Genomic DNA, 16,685 nt, shown 5'->3' with positions numbered 1-16,685 from the left:
TTATTTATAGTTTTACAGCTTGGCATTTTACATGAAAGCTTTCTTTATTGTTAAGAAAACACCCCAAATCTAATTAAAATACATACAAACCATATACTGTTTTAATTGTGTGTTAAATATAGGGCCCTATGAAATCTGTTTTATTTTTTCCCAAATTATTTTCAAATTTTTCTAGAATCCTTTTTAATGGTTAATTTACATTGTAATATCAAAAAAGTGGAAAAGTGAAACTGACGTGACATTCAGCCAAGTATGGTGACCCATACTCAGAATTTCGTGCTCTGCATTTAACCCATCCAAAGTGCACACACACAGAGCACTGAACACACACACACTGTGAACACACACCCGGAGCAGTGTCTAATTAATTAAAATCATGGAACTTATACAATGTCACATCAATTTGTTGAAGGTTTAACAAAAATGACATGTTTAGGGCACAATGAAATATTTTCTTTTCTTTCACCAAATGTTTTATTGATACAAAATTCTGTGTTGTAGCATGTCTAATTATTTGAATGCATAAAAACAACTTAATTTCTTCACATTAATTCTTAAAATAGCCTTATTAAGTGTTTTATTTTTCCTCAGAAATTCTGTGTTTATCTGGTTATCAGATGAAGGCATGAAACATTAATTTAATTTATATTTAAATTATTGTAGATATATGCTTGCCGAGGCTGAAATGATTTGAGGTAAAATACAATAAAAGCAGTAATATTGTTAAATATTGTGACAACTATTTTAATAATATGACAAATTTTATGAAACTATTTTAATATATCTAAGTCATTTATTGCTGTGATTTAAAGCTGACTTTTCAGCATCATTACTGCAGTGTTCAGTGTCGCATGATCTTTCAGAAATCATTCTTATATGCTGATTTGCTGCTTAAGAACTAAAACTCTTTATTATGAAAACATTTATAAACCATTATAAAGACTAAAACAATTGGAATGCTGTCCAAAACATTTGCTTTTGGATTATTTATTTATTTATTTGCTTTTATTTACTGCATACATTTACTTTGCAAATGTTATTTAAATTATTATTAAAACAGTTGTGAATAAAGTAGCATTAGGTCCTTACAAAATATTGGCATTTAAAATGTGTACCACAAAATTTATAAACAAGGTGCTACATGTCTGTCCTCTTTTAAGTATAATGCATCAATCATTTTATTTTGGATTTTTTTTTATTTATTTTTTTATTATAATTGTTATCTGAAAAGGTTTCTCTTGGAGGACCAAAAAAGAAAAAAAAGAAAAGATCTTTATGGTATATTTCAGAAAATGACAGTGGTTTCAATTTTGTGGCACAAGAAATTGTTTGCAAATATTTTATGCTTTCATTTTGTTTGCTAGAATTGGAATCATAATGAACAAACCTTTTTTTTGCTTTTTTAAAGGAGTGGGATTGCGAAAGAAGTGAATTTGTGATAATGTTCAATCCTCACACCAGTGACTCACTCCATTAGTTGAATCCGTTATGATGCAACCATTATGTAACATCTCGAAGATCATTCATTGTTAAAACCCTTTTTTCTTTTTTTTCTTTTTTTGTGAAATGTTTTTGCTTTTATTCGTGGCAGTAAGAGTTTCCATTTTCTATCTGATAGGTCCGATTTCAGTTCTCAGTACATTCAGAGACCCATCACATTTTCTCCATCAGTATTTATCAGGAGTCTGGTCAATACAGCCACTTTCGAAAGCCATTCTTATTCTGGTTAAATCCCTCTCTCAATGAGCTAAGCACCAGGCCTGCGTTTCTTTTCCACCCCAACCCTCTGTATCTCTCTCACTCTCTCTCTATTCAATCGAATATAATTACACACGTGCTGGGGGTCTATAATGTTAGTTCAGTGAAACAGGTGTGGGGAGGATTCAACAATAGCTGGTGATCTTAGTTCAGGGCCAGAGTGCTTCTTTAAACAATGGGGGTCTTTACATGGCTTACAAAAGCTACTCCCAGTGCAGCACTTTGCTGAAAGTACCAGCAAATAGATATAACCCCCCCGTGCTTTCTCCTCTACACCCACAGAGGATGTCCACGTGCACTTTCAGAAGTGTGAGGTGGAGTATCTGCAGTTTGCTTTCCGCTGGATGAATAATCTGCTGATGCGGGAGCTGCCGCTACGCTGTACCATTCGCCTGTGGGACACCTACCAGGTACAGCAACACCAGCACCAGCCAAAACATGTCGGAAAAGCCTTTACATGTGCTTTTGTGTAAAATGTATGTGTCATTTATCTGATGATTTTAACCTCAAAGTTGCCGGGGGTTAAGTGTCTTGATCAAGAACAAGGGCGATGGTTCATGGATCAGCTATTTGTTTTAACCTGCAACCTTTTGGTTACTAGCCCAAAACTTGAACCTCTTGTAGGAGTATAATTAATTGTGCTTAGGATTTGTTTTTCAATTCAGTTACTTTGATGTACTTCATAATTATTTTGAATAATATGCCGACTACTCATTTCACCTGTAATTAAGGGGTGTAGTAAATGTTGCTAATACTAGAAATGTCTAAGTTTGCTATTCCCCGACTTTTTGGAAATAATCATATTATATAATCAAATATATTTATTCATATTTTTGCAGCACTGTTATATTTTATACATTAATCAAATATTTAAACCACATTTTATTATTTTTTTTAAATGACAGTATTGTCACTTTTAATGAACTATTGCTGTTTTGGATTAAAAAAATCGACTTGTTTTAATTTAAAACAGCAATTTTCATAAAGAAAAATCAAATTAAATGTTTATTAGGTTTAAAAATAGTTTATGAATGCAGTTACAAAAACAATAATAATAATAATATTTTTGTCCATTTCAGAAGATGATTTTTTTGTTGAGCGCTTATGTATTTATTTTTATGATATTTTTTTTATTTAGTATACTTTAATTTTGTTAAAGTAATAATAATTGATTATTCAATTCCATAATTGATGCCTTTTGACACCCCTGTGTCACCTCTCATTACGTGGTTTCCTGGAAGAATGCACACTCTCATGAATGATTGCTAATCTTCAAATAATATTTTAAATGCTTGAGAGGTTGTGGGTGATATGTCTTTGAAGACCATGCTGCTCATAATTTTATTTTTATGTTAAAATGGCAAAAGGTGTGAACTGGTCATATTCCTGTCATTCATTAATATTCTTTTGAAGAGTTTCCTTCTGATTTCTTTTCGTGTCTTGTCAGCATGTCCTCTCTCAGACTTCCTTTTGATATATCTCCTTGCTCATTTCTTTGTCCTTTACATCTGCCTTTGTCTATCTGCCGCTTCATCTCTCATGCATGGCGTTTTGACATGGATCCGTTTCCAAAAGGTGGGTTTTATTGGATAGGGGAATAGCTGTCAGGTGACAAGTCCAATCCGACAGAAAGTAAATGGCGAGTAGTGAACCATTATGCAAGCTTGCATGTCATTTGCTTCTGTTCATTTTGAATCAGTGATGTTGCCAAACATTGAAGGGAATTTTGGATCATCAGCCCCTAAAAGGCAATAGGCATATAGAACACCTTTAACACATTTTGACAAATTTTTCTTATACATATTTATCAAATTTTATGGGGAAAAAATACTGAATGTACCTATTGAATGTGACAAGAACAGGTTTCCTCTGGTTATTTTCCATCTGTCTTTCTTTCTCCGTTCCAGCTTTTTTTTTTTTTTTTGGTCTTTATTTCCTCAGGCTTTTTTCACAGCAGGGTCAGGGTCGGGGCGAGCAAGAAAAGTGGCATTCACCCCCCTCGCTGAGGTAAAAGCGGGAAGTGTGTCAGCGAGGCCAGCCTAACACACAGAGAAAACTGAGCCATGATGTATATGTTTTCAAGGTTAAACCACCCTTAAACTATCCATAATCTATCGTGCCTTCTTCACACATCAATGCATGCAAATTTAATGATAAGTCAAAGAAAGGCATGCAGATCAATTGTTTAATAAAAATAAATGATGTTTTACCTCAGAACAAATCCTTAGAAAGCATTTAATTTGAGTAATGTGATCTATGTCAGAATACAAAATATAACAATGTTCCATGGGAATAATGTTTTTCGGTAGTGTAAAAGTTTGGAGTTAATTGTTTTTGTCTAATTTATTTGATAAAAAATGCAGTAAAAACTGACTTGAAAAATCATTATAATGTAACGGTTTTCTTTTTGAATTTATCTTAAAATATAATTTATTCCTGTGATGGTAAAGCTGAATTTTCAACAGCCATTACTCAAGTCAAGTCAAGTCAAGTCACCTTTATTTATATAGCGCTTTAAACAAAATACATTGCGTCAAAGCAACTGAACAACATTCATAGGAAAACAGTGTGTCAATAATGCAAAATGATAGTTAAAGGCAGTTCATCGCTGAATTCAGTTATATCATCTCTGTTCAGTTTAAATAGTGTCTGTGCATTTATTTGCAAGTCAACGATATCGCTGTAGATGAAGTGACCCCAACTAAGCAAGCCAGAGGTGACAGCGGCAAGGAACCGAAACTCCATCGGGGACAGAATGGAGAAAAAAACCTTGGGAGAAACCGGGCTCAGTTGGGGGGCCAGTTCCCCTCTGACCAGACGAAACCAGTAGTTCAATTCCAGGCTGCAGCAAAGTCAGATTGTGCAGAAGAATCATCTGTTTCCTGTGGTCTTGTCCTGGTGGCCCTCTGAGACAAGGTCTTTACAGGGGATCTGTATCTGGGGCTCTAGTTGTCCTGGTCTCCGCTTTCTTTCAGGGATGTAGAGGTCCTTTCTAGGTGCTGATCCAGCATCTGGTCTGGATACGTACTGGATCCGGGTGACTGCAGTGACCCTCTGATCTGGATACAGACTGGATCTGGTGGCCACAGTGACCTCGGAATAAGAGAGAAACAGACAAATATTGGCGTAGATGCCATTCTTCTAATGATGTAGCAAGTACATTATGTTATGGGAAGTGTTCCCGGTTCCGGTTTACCTAATTAATGCAGCCTAAAAATCCTTTAACGGATTTGGATATTAAAAGCATATTAGTATGGTATGTGTAAGCCTGGTTAAAGAGATGGGTCTTTAATCTAGATTTAAACTGCAAGAGTGTGTCTGCCTCCCGAACAATGTTAGGTAGGTTATTCCAGAGTTTAGGCGCCAAATAGGGAAAACGATCTGCCACCCGCAGTTGATTTTGATATTCTAGCTATTATCAAATTGCCTGAGTTTTAAGAACGTAGCGGATGTAGAGGATTATAATGTAAAAGGAGCTCATTCAAATACTGAGGTGCTAAACCATTCAGGGCTTTATAGGTAATAAGCAATATTTTAAAATCTATACGATGCTTGATAGGGAGCCAGTGCAGTGTTGACAGGACCGGGCTAATATGGTCATACTTCCTGGTTCTAGTAAGAACTCTTGTTGCTGCATTTTGGACTAGCTGTAGTTTGTTTACTAAGCGTGCAGAACAACCACCCAATAAAGCATTACAATAATCTAACCTTGAGGTCATAAAAGCATGGATTAACATTTCTGCATTTGACATTGAGAGCATAGGCCGTAATTTAGATATATTTTTGAGATGGAAAAATGCAGTTTTACAAATGCTAGAAACGTGGCTTTCTAAGGAAAGATTGCGATCAAACAGCACACCTAGGTTCCTAACTGATGACGAAGAATTGACAGAGCAACCATCAAGTCTTAGACAGTACTGAGCCTTGAGGTACTCCATACTGCACTTGTGATCGATATGATACATCTTCATTCACTGCTATGAACTGATGGCGGTCATATAAGTACGATTTAAACCATGCTAATGCACTTCCATTAATGCCAACAAAGTGTTCAAGTCTTTGCGAAAGAATGTTGTAGTCAATTGTGTCAAACGCAGCACTAAGATCCAATAAAACTAATACTCCAGTCTTCAGTGTCACATGATTCTGATATGCTGATTTGCTGTTCAATTCTCTGTCATTTTTTATTATTATTATCATCTTTTATTTTATTTTCAGGATTCTTTAAATAGAAAGTTAAAAAATTATAAGCTTTTATTTTAAGTAGAAGTCTGTTGTATCATAAATGTTTTTTGATCAATTAAATGCATTCTTGCTGAATAAATGTATTAATTTCTTGAGTAATGGCTACTGGAAATTCAACCACGTCATCACAGGATATTAAAAAAAGTTATTTATAAATTGTCTTTTTAAAATTACAATATTACTGTTTTATTGTATTTTTGTTCAAATAAATGCAGCCTTAGTAAGTGTAAGAGGCAGAGATGTATAGGAAGTGCAACCTTAATTATTCAAAAAGAAAATTGACAAGCAGTGTATATTATATTCTTTCTTTTCACTACCTACAGTTTTGACCCATAGAAGAACAAATACTGTGGACCTGATCTCCATATCAATATAGATTTGTTTTTTAAAAGTTGAACAAATTGGTAGAAGGTTGTGTAAAATATAAAGTAGCTTGATGCTGCCTATAAAGCAAAACTTCAGTGTATCTGAGCAGACTTGGCTCATGAATATGTATGAATTCTGGCAGTCCAGGTTTAGTATCAACATGTGCATGATCCAGTTAATATTATTTATAATATTATTATTATTAGCTCACCCATTACTTATTTTGGCATCATAATGAGCTTCAAAACCTTTTGTATTTTTTGTCTTTATGATAACCTGAACTGATGAAGCGTGCACATTAAGGCTAGCAGTTTGAGGACAATTTGATTTCATGTTGCCATCAACCATTAATAACAGTCCTTTTTATTATCATTTTGTATTAAACTACCATTGTTCAAATGACACTTTGGGCTTTTCTGATAGCACTGCATAATATGTTTCTGATTAATTGTTAATGAATACATTCCTTGGCATACTCCAGTGAGCAGATACATGTTGCCTGTTCGGCGGACCAGAGCAAGTTGATTAGATGATGGTGTTTTGTCCAAAAAGACAGAGAAAAGCGCCTCAACTTCTCCTGGGCTCCTTTATCAGGTCACTTCTGTAATTGAACATTTGGCACAAAAGACTTACTCCTCAAGATCAATTAGAGCTGCACAAAAAGCGCAGGCCAGAAAGAAAGAGATGAGGGCGAAAGAAATAAAGAAGGAGAGAGAGAAAGGACTGTGAAGACAAAAAGGAAAGTCATGTTAATGTCTTACTTGATGTTCTGAAGCATCTGCATCTCACGTCCCCTCCATTAGTGAGATGGGTTCTGTTGAGAGGTGGAGGAGGGAACGCTCGGCTGTGAATAACCCCATGTCGGATGCGTTCTTAAGAAGGAGGGCTCAATCATGAACGCTTCTTTATTCCGCTTTTGTTTGTCAGTCTTCAGTCCTCTTACTTAGCAGTCCTTTCAGTCTTTTTCTTTCTTACAAACAAACAAGTGCTCTATCAGTACTGTAGTAGAGCGATAATGTCATACATGTCAATACTACGGTACTTGTAGTATATTTAGTCCACTATTAGATTGAAAAAGGAGAAACAATATACTAACCGGCAAACAACCTTTCAAAAGTTTGAGAACTCGAAGATTTTTCATTTATTTATTTTTTTAGCTTTATTCACAAAGGATGCATTCAGATGATTAAAAGTGACTGTAGAAACATTTAAACGTTCTATTCATCAAATCATGGTTTTTAAAAAAATAAGTAGCACACCTTTAAACTTTTTCAACATTCAAAATAATATATTTTTTTTAACAATCAGCAAATAAGCATATTAGAATGATTTCTGAAGTATTAAGTGACACTAGCTGCATGACCCATTTTCTCTTGAGACTCAGTTCACGGACAGATGTCCTGCCAGTTTTTCCTTTAGAATTTTCTGGTACAGTATAATTCAGAATTCATTGCTCTATCAATGATGGCAAGCCGTCCTTGCCCAGATGCAGCAAAACAGGCCCAAATCATGATATTATCACCACCACAGTTTCACAGATGAGATGAGATTCTTATGCTGGAATCCAGTGTTTTCACCAAATATAACGCTTCTCATTTAAACCAAAAAGTTCTATTTTGGTCTCATCTATCCACAAAACATTTCTCCAGTAACCCTCTCGATTGTCCGCATGATCTTTATCAAACTGCGTTTCTTTTTAGCTTTCTCCTTGCAACTCTGCTATGCACACTGTGTTTGTTCAGTGTTCTCCTGATGGTGGACTCATGTACATTAACATTAGCCAATGATAGAAAGGCCTTTAATTGCTTAGAAGTTACCCTGGTTCCTTTGCAACCTCGCAGACTATTGCACGTCATGCTGTTGGAGTGATCTTTGTTAGTCGACCCCTCCTGGGTAAGGTAACTGGGTCTTGAATTTCCTTCATTTATACACCGTGTGTCTGACTGTGTATTTGTAGAGCCCAAACTCTATAGAGATGGTTTTGTAACCTTTTCTAGCCTGATGAGCAACAGCAACTCTTTTTTTAAAGTTCTCAGAGATCTCCTTTGTTTGTGCCATTATTCACTTCCACAAACATGATCAGACTTTGATAGATCGCTCCCTGTTCTTTAAATAAAACAGGGCAGCTACTGACACCTAATATTCATGTCTTGAAAACACCTCTGGACAGATGGACTTTAATCCTAGAGATTCACATATTTTTTTTTTACCACTCTCAGATATGTAATATTGGATCATTTTCCTTAATGTTCCTTTAAATGTTTTTTTGTTTGTTTGTTTTTTGTCTCGTTTGTCTTACTGTGTCTACTTCCAGAATGTGAGAAAATCTGATGTTTTGGATCATATTTATGCAGATAGAAAATTCTAAATTCTAAACTTTTTTTGAATGCAGTTATTTTCCAGATAATATTTTAATTTTCCCAGCCTATCTTTCCACAGTCTCACTCTTGCATTTTTTTTTTTAGAAAGGGGTATATCTACTGACAAGTTGTTACTTTCAGAAAGATTAATTGTCAAGATTCAAACACTGTGGCTCGTCACATTTAAAGCTAGAAACACCTCTGGACCAACACATCTCATAATTTGAGAAGCTATAAACTCAACTCCTAGATTTGCTCTTGTTTTTTGCTATTTCTTTGTGCCTTCATAAAATCCAACTTTTTACTTCTTGCTCATTCTCTTCCTCTTTTCCTTCTCTTTTCTCACTTCAAGAGGGACCAACCGAAAGAAAGTAAACAAAGCTATTTATAACTGCTCGCTGTCTCTCAAGCGACTGAATGTACCACACTGTACACATTACAAGTAGAGGGGGATGCTGGGGAGAGAGGAGGACGAATGAGGAGAGGAGAGGCGAATTGGGTTGTGTCTTCTTTAGATATGTTGGGAATAACTAACACGACCTAATTCCCTATCCAATAAATTAGATAGATGGTAAAACTACGTTAGGTGCTCTGTGTAGGCGCTCGACTGTAGCGGAATAATTTAACGAATAACACGTGTTGTCTTAAAACTCTTATTATTCATGATGAAAGTTAACCGTTGTTTTTATTTCTGGCTAAAGGAATGTGCAGTCATTGGAGCCATGGCAAAGCCAACAAAATCTAAATATATATCCCAGCTTTAACTGGGAGATGGGTTTAAATCTGGCCCATGCTGTGACCTGATACCCCTCCCTCATAATGTCATTGTGCTTGCTCTGCTATGCTAACCATATTCTAAAGGAAGAAGAATCTTCTTGCAGATCGTGGCTATACAGCAACCATTCATATTGTCAATGTTAATCAATGTCCAAAAAGGCAAATAAAAACAAAAAAGGCACAATGAACGTGGCTCATATGAATCGTGTGCTGTCTCCTAAGTCTTCTGAAGTCATAATTCACCTTTGTGAATTCAGTAGTGTTCTTTTAGTATTATTTGTAATATTATAGTATTTAATAATATTCTGAATTAGCTTCTACATTTTCAGTTTTCATTTTAATTTACCATTAAGTTTTAATCATTTTATGTACATTTGTCAATTTGACCAGTTTGAATATTTAACTAATATTTATTTATTTTCAGTTTTAGTAATTCAGCTTCAACATCATACGTTTATTTTGTCGTCACATTCTTTCTTGTAACTCCTTCCTCTCAGACACACAGCTGAGTGAGAGGCTCATTATGCAGCTCATTATGCAGGTCTTTGTCTTCTCAGGTGTAAATCACAATGATATTCATGATAGTTGACGCCTACTAGCATATGACTTTTACCAACAAAAAGTGTCTTAGAAAATTTGAATCAATATTGTTTTCTGTAAGTGAGTAAACCAGATGATTTTCACATAATTTAGAAAGAGAAATTCTAGGCTACAAGCTCCAGTTCTCAAAAGTCCCGGGAACCAATGTTCTGAAACATTTTTAGTTTTTTCACTAACCACGCATGAAAAAGATTTTTTCTCAAAAACAAAATCATATAGCCCAGTTTGTGCTGATTACAGTGAGAATAGACTTTAGCCAATTAGATGTTTATAAGCAGCTGAAAAAAGCACAAATGTCAGGGCATGACAAAACTTCTCCAGGGCCCAAAAATACCCTTAGACTCCAGAGGGTTAAGGTAATGTTTAAAATTTTGGAAGGTTTTTTTTTTTTTTTTTTTTTTTTTTTTTTAGTTGAAGTTTTTCATATATTAACTTTATTTTGATTTAAAAATGATTGTTAATATTTTAGTTAATAACAACAGCACTGGTGAGAAACTGAAATTGTAATCATCATTTGTTGAAAATCTTTCCTTTTGTAGCTCTCAAATCTTTTTTTATGTTCATAATTTTGACACTTTCATGTTGTTGTTTTTTCCATAAACTGCTGTTGCAAGGAAAGCATTTTTTTAATGCATATTTTAAAGCAGTTTTCAGAAAATCACACCTTAATTATCAGCAGTCAGCAAGCCAAACATGACTATGAGGAAGATGTTCAGTTAATAAGACAAATTCCTTTAAAAAAGCCTTAAAAGGAACACAATGGTTGGGTGAATAAACAATGGCAGAATTTTGGTGAACTATTGCTTTAAAGTTCAAAACTGGTAACTGGAGGGTTGCTGGCTCAATCCCTGCATCCTCAAGCCATCATTATTTTGCCCTTTGAGAAAGGCACTTAACCCCAGGGGTCGAGTCTCTAATAAGTGAGCAGTATGTCACTTTGGATAATCATCTGCTTAATGACTGCTTCCTAATGCAAGCATGTGTGTTCTTCTCTGTGTCTGCTTTTGATACACAGGCAGAGTCAGAGGGATTCTCTCATTTCCACCTCTATGTGTGCGCTGCCTTCCTCATCAAATGGCGCAAAGAGATCCTCTCCATGTTGGACTTTCAGGTACTGACAATCTCCCGAATGTCATGTGTGTCACAGCCGCTGAGCTTTATGAAGAAGCGTGTGTGGTTTACATGTGACCGCCTGCACTTCCCACACATGCATACCTCACTGGAAAGCGCCCCGACTGTCACGTACCCTGAGAATATCGGAATAATTGGCCCTCCAGTGGAGCAGCCTCGGCTGTAACGAAATTTCACAGGCCAGTGGATTCACCACACCTCAGCAGCCACGAAACAAGAATGTTCTGATATACGCCCCCCGTTCTCACTCTTTCATGCTCTCTTTCGAAGGATCTCCACGCCTCCATCTCTGATTCTCTTGTTTTTTTATATGCCTCATTGTCAGGTCGAGTAGAGAAGGGTTTGATGAACAGTCATTGGAGCATGTGTTTATACTCGGGTTGTCAGTGGGTTAAAATTATCGCATTTAATCATCTGTGGACTGATGATTACGTTCACATGATCACATTCAGAAATTTGCTTTTATCTGATTTTGAAAATAACATTTAAAAAAAAAAATAATACATGTAAAATTATATTACTTTCACAGATGTTCTCATTTGATTTTAAATATTAGTAATAATATTGTGTTCAAAATTCATAGTATTTTATTAAATATGAATATATTGATATATGAATATAAATATATTAATATTAATAATTATCATTATTAAGAATATTTTAAACACACACAAGATAGCATGTTGAAAGTGAGTTTCATTTGTAGCTGATAATTCATACTTGTTGAGCTTTGAGTAATTAATTTACAGCATACTAAGACAAGTGTCCCATCTGGATTTGATTTATAAAAAATTAGCCACTGCCGATGTGTCTCTCCATTATTTACTGATAAATAAGCTTCTGTTAACAGGATTATTGTTCCTGGGAATTGAACAAAGACACCTGTGCTCTTGACAATTCAGACGGTGCTTATAAATCGCACAAACCATTGTCATGTAGAATTAGCTTAATGTCATAATGGTTTGAAGTAAATTGAACCGCGTTAAACATCTTTAATTAGTCTCTTTAGTCAGTTTATATTCGTGCACACATGTGATGTAAATATATTCTAAAATAGGCACCATATTTTAACCCAAAGCTCAAAGGCACGCTGGTTAGCAACTTGAAAATCAATGATTTTCAGCTTCATGCTACTGTGTTAAAAATCCTATATTGAAGAACCTGAGACACAGAGTGAAGCAGATTACTATAGATCTGCTCTTGTGCACTTATAGCAGCTGTAGGTGCCAGAAAGCCCATACACATGCATGTATACACACGCCAAATGCACAAGCAGCGACCTAAGAGCAGCACCAATCATGAATCACATTATAATCATGCCGTGACTAACAAGCATTTACAGTTCATAAGAGTAAAAATGCATTTCAAGGAATATATAATAGCCAGGAAACAGTATTTTTAGGTGGAAAGTCGCTACCAGCAGATTGGCTGAGCTCTATAAAAGCCGCTAAAATTATTTGTTTTTTTCCAGAACCTGCTAATGCTCCTGCAGAACCTTCCCACAATACACTGGGGCAACGAAGAGGTGGGTTTGCTACTGGCAGAGGCCTACAGACTCAAATACATGTTTGCTGATGCTCCGAGCCACTACAAGAGATGAGAACCTGTAAGCTGACCACAGCATGACCCTGCAAAACCCAGACGATGATCTGACCTAACAATGGGATCAGTCCAAACAGCACTTCTTTGCTCGGTTTAATCTGACACAGCGAAGATCGAGCTCACCAATTTTCTCCAATGACATCAAATTTGTGTCATCGTCTGTTACAATTCACGATCAAGAACAAGACGGCATAACGGACAAAACGGATATTTTGGAAAAAAAACTCCCAGAGATCTTGAAAGCTGACAGTTCAATTTGCCTGCTGATGACTTCAGAAGATAACTGACAGTGAGATGCTAAGAGCAGAGGAACAGAAAGCGCTTATGTGAGCGTATCAAACTAAAAACAGAAGGATGTGACATCCTAGGCTTCCCCACATCTTCCTATATTTGTTACCTCAGATGTGGAGAAACCACCTCTCGTTTTTAATCCTTGGCAGATCTTCATTTTTTATTTTGTTCCATCTATGCCGGTGTTCTCATGGTTTGTGTTATTAGACCATAATGTGATCTCCTCGGCCCTTCTGCTCATTGCCACATTGATTGTACCACACACAGGTGCACGGGTCGATTCCCGTCCGTAATCACTCTGCGTTATTGAAGCTCTGCAATACATGAAACTATGGCAGCCATAAAGGGTCATTTCTCAAGAGGCACGGCTAAGCGTTACGGATTCGAAGAATCAATATGCAACCGCGTGAGCGATGTGTTTGGGTTTTGTTTTGGGGTTTTTATGCTTTTATAGAATTGTGAGACTGTGAATTTGAACAATCCTGAACCTGTGGCTTTGAGTGAAGCCCGTGCACAATTATTCCTTAGAAAATTAGAACTTTAGCTTTAGTATTAGCATTCGACTACTACTGAGATAACGTTTCAGCAAAGATAGCTGAATCAAACTGCGGTGAAATATTAATATGGCATTATAAAGAATGAATCAGTGTGATATGAGGTCAGCCTATGAGACCACAGGACTGCAGTCGTGTTGAAAGGAAACTACTGACTTAGAAGCAGACTTAAGGGTTTTGGTTTTTAACTGCGTGGTACTGAAGAGTGGACGGGGGCGTTGCCTGACAGACACGCTTCTACCATTCTCACGTGCATTCAATCTCCCAGGGCAACCGAATTATGCAGATGTGCTAATGTGCTATGCTAATCAGATTTAGATGATCTGATTATCTCCTTTTTTCCCTTTGAACCTTCGTTTCACCTTACGGTATATTTATTAACTGCAGGGCTGATACATTTTGATTGGTGATTAATTGTTCACCGTCTAAATCTTTCCAAACTAGATGTGTGATCTTTATAAATCGGTTTGTAATGCGAAATGAATGACTCCGACTTATCAAAAGCAGATGTTTTCATTAAAATCTCTATTCATTTCATTTAACTCGGACCAAAACCCTGCATGGATAATCTGAATAATAAATTAAAGAAGTGTCTTTCTGCTTTAATTATTGAAGCAAATGGAGTGTATTGATTAGATGGAGGTGTCCGAATCGGTTAAAAGTGATGCCGTTGAACTTCAAGCTCAGCGCTGTGGAGTTTGCTGATGTTAAATGCTTGAACAGTGTACATTTTGTCAGCTCGCTGTCCTTATTCATCCATCAGAGACATTTGAAACCACCTGCGCCATGCAGTCTCACTATCTTTGATGAGGCATTTACGGTGCTGCACTCTTATTTTGAGGTGAACTGGAATGTATTTTATTTTATTTTTTTTCAGTGTATGTCTGTGTTTTCATACATTACTGAGCTCATATTCACTCCAGAGATAATTAGTTTGCTCGTCACACTTTAAAAGTGCGCTAATGAAGTGGTGACTTGAGATTGCTGACCCTGGTGAGGAGATGGAGCAGTGATTATTCATGAGGAACGTTGAGTGGACTTAAAGATTGACTCCCGGTTTTAGTCTTTTGAATGTTGTAAATGTCTAAATTGATTGTATTAATGAATCTTGTTCAAGTCAACATGAAATCAAAATGAACAGCATTTGCTTCATCGGTGGTCTTATTGTGTGCGGTCCATCAGTGCACACAATAATCTTCTGCCTCTGAATCAGCTTTTTATTTCTCCTGCTGTCATTTAGGCTATTGAATAATGTTAACCAGGAAGATGCTCTTGAGGGTGAAATTGACCATCAGTTGACCTCAATGTCCGGCTCTCAAGGTATGGGTCTTGTGCAGAATTGTCCACCTTTGTCAGTGTCTGATCAAAAGTTTAAGACATTATCTCTTGAGCTAGTTTTTCTTAATTAGTTAGTTGTTAGTTTGATTTCCGAAGTCTAACTGAAAGGGAAATATTTATTTGAACCATTTTTTTAATATAATGATATATAATTTTTTTATGATTAAGAATAAATAACGTACCGTTGAAAAGGATTTTTCATTGTCATTAAAAGAAGTCTGTAATGCTCACAAAGGCTGCATTTATTTGCTCAAAACATGCAGTAATATTGTGAAATATTACAATTTAAAATAACTATTTTCTATTTTAATATATTTGAAAATGTAATTTATTTCTGTGACGCAAAGCTGAATTTTCAGCATCATTATTCCAGTCTTCAGTGTCACATGATCCTTCAGAAATTATTCTAATATACTGATTTGATGCTCAAGAAAAATTGTATTATTTTCAACCTTTTAATTTTTAGTTAATTTTTTACTTTTTTTTTGGAAACCATGATGCATGTTTTCAGGATTGTGTGATGGATTATTAAAGTCCAAAATCAACAGCATTTATTTGATACAGATTTTTTATGTGACTTTACTGTCAGTTTTGTTCAATGTAATGCATCCTTTGCATAAAAGTATTAATTTTCTTCCAAAAAAAACAGTAGTGTACACCTTTGTGAGCACCCCTTCGGCCATGGCTTTGAGGGTGGAGATTCTGCAGCAGTGTCGGATCTGATGGTGTTCAGGACCGCAGTCCTTTACAATCCATTCATTCTCCTACAGTATGCAACTCTAACCTTCCATCATCCAATCGATTCCTGCAGGATAAAATATTAAAGTGCATCTTTCATCAGGATTGTTTTAAAAACTCTGGATTTCTCAAACACATCTGATTGTATTACATCTATTGCTTATATGTGCATTCATACCTTGTTTATGCAAATACACATTAAAACACAGGTTTTTGATTGCATGTGGTACAAACAATGAGTACTAACATATTGGGAATATATTACTTTTTTCTTCTGCCCTTTAAATTTTGAACGCGTCAGCTCTGCTTGGTATACTTTGTTTTTTTCTGTTTCTATTGCTTTTCTTTTTTTTTTTTAAGAAAGAAAGAAAAGAAAAAAGTGAGCGCCCTGCTGGTACGGCCACTATTCTATTTATAGACATGTCCTCTATGTCTTGAGTTATTTGTCTCCTTCCAGTGACTTGTCCTGGGATTTTCAGCTTTTTTTTTTTCCTTCTCTCCATTTTGGGCTTCCCGCTTGGCATTATTCCTCCTTTCATTTATCCATTTCATCCATCGGGCCTGTGTTTGAAAGATACGCTTTCATTCTTTTTTTTTTATTTATTCAAAATGTACTCTCGAATTTTAGCGTCAAATATTTGCCTTGGGTCTGCAAACAGAAATGGTGCTTCTCCCTGTATTAGTCATTCAGTTTGTGGAGAGAGTAATTTTTTGATAATGTAGATGTGAAAGAACAGTGCTGTGGTTTATGCGGCTCATGATTGTGTTCACAGTTTGCAATGCAAATGAGCCTCTCTAGCAGCTTCATAGTGCATCCTAACGCCAGGGCTCTTTTATTTGTGCTTTCCTCTCTGAGTAAAATGGCCAAATCCTCAAGTCATTGGGTTCTTCTTGCTTAATCAGTGCTTTTGTAGTCCACACTGCT

General features: G+C 35.9%; 1 protein-coding gene across 3 annotated transcripts in view; it reads left to right on the top strand.

Annotated features, from left to right (window-relative positions):
- The window catches only part of LOC132114863 (TBC1 domain family member 22B-like), a 58,428-nt gene extending 43,369 nt beyond the window's left edge, over nucleotides 1-15,059 (top strand). For 2 of the 3 annotated variants that reach the window (XM_059523229.1, XM_059523228.1), the window contains 3 exons: nucleotides 2,041-2,168; nucleotides 11,122-11,217; nucleotides 12,709-15,059. In XM_059523229.1, the coding sequence (XP_059379212.1) occupies nucleotides 2,041-2,168; nucleotides 11,122-11,217; nucleotides 12,709-12,837 (353 nt within the window). In that variant the 3' untranslated portion in view covers nucleotides 12,838-15,059. The remainder of the gene's footprint in view (nucleotides 1-2,040; nucleotides 2,169-11,121; nucleotides 11,218-12,708) is intronic. The other variant, XM_059523230.1, reaches the window with a different exon arrangement.
- Nucleotides 15,060-16,685: the final 1,626 nt, after the last annotated feature.

Source organism: Carassius carassius, chromosome 34 (assembly GCF_963082965.1).
Source record: "Carassius carassius chromosome 34, fCarCar2.1, whole genome shotgun sequence".
Classification (NCBI taxonomy): Eukaryota; Metazoa; Chordata; class Actinopteri; order Cypriniformes; family Cyprinidae; genus Carassius; species Carassius carassius.
Note: the sequence above shows the minus strand (reverse complement) of the source record. Positions and strands in the feature narration are given on the sequence as shown.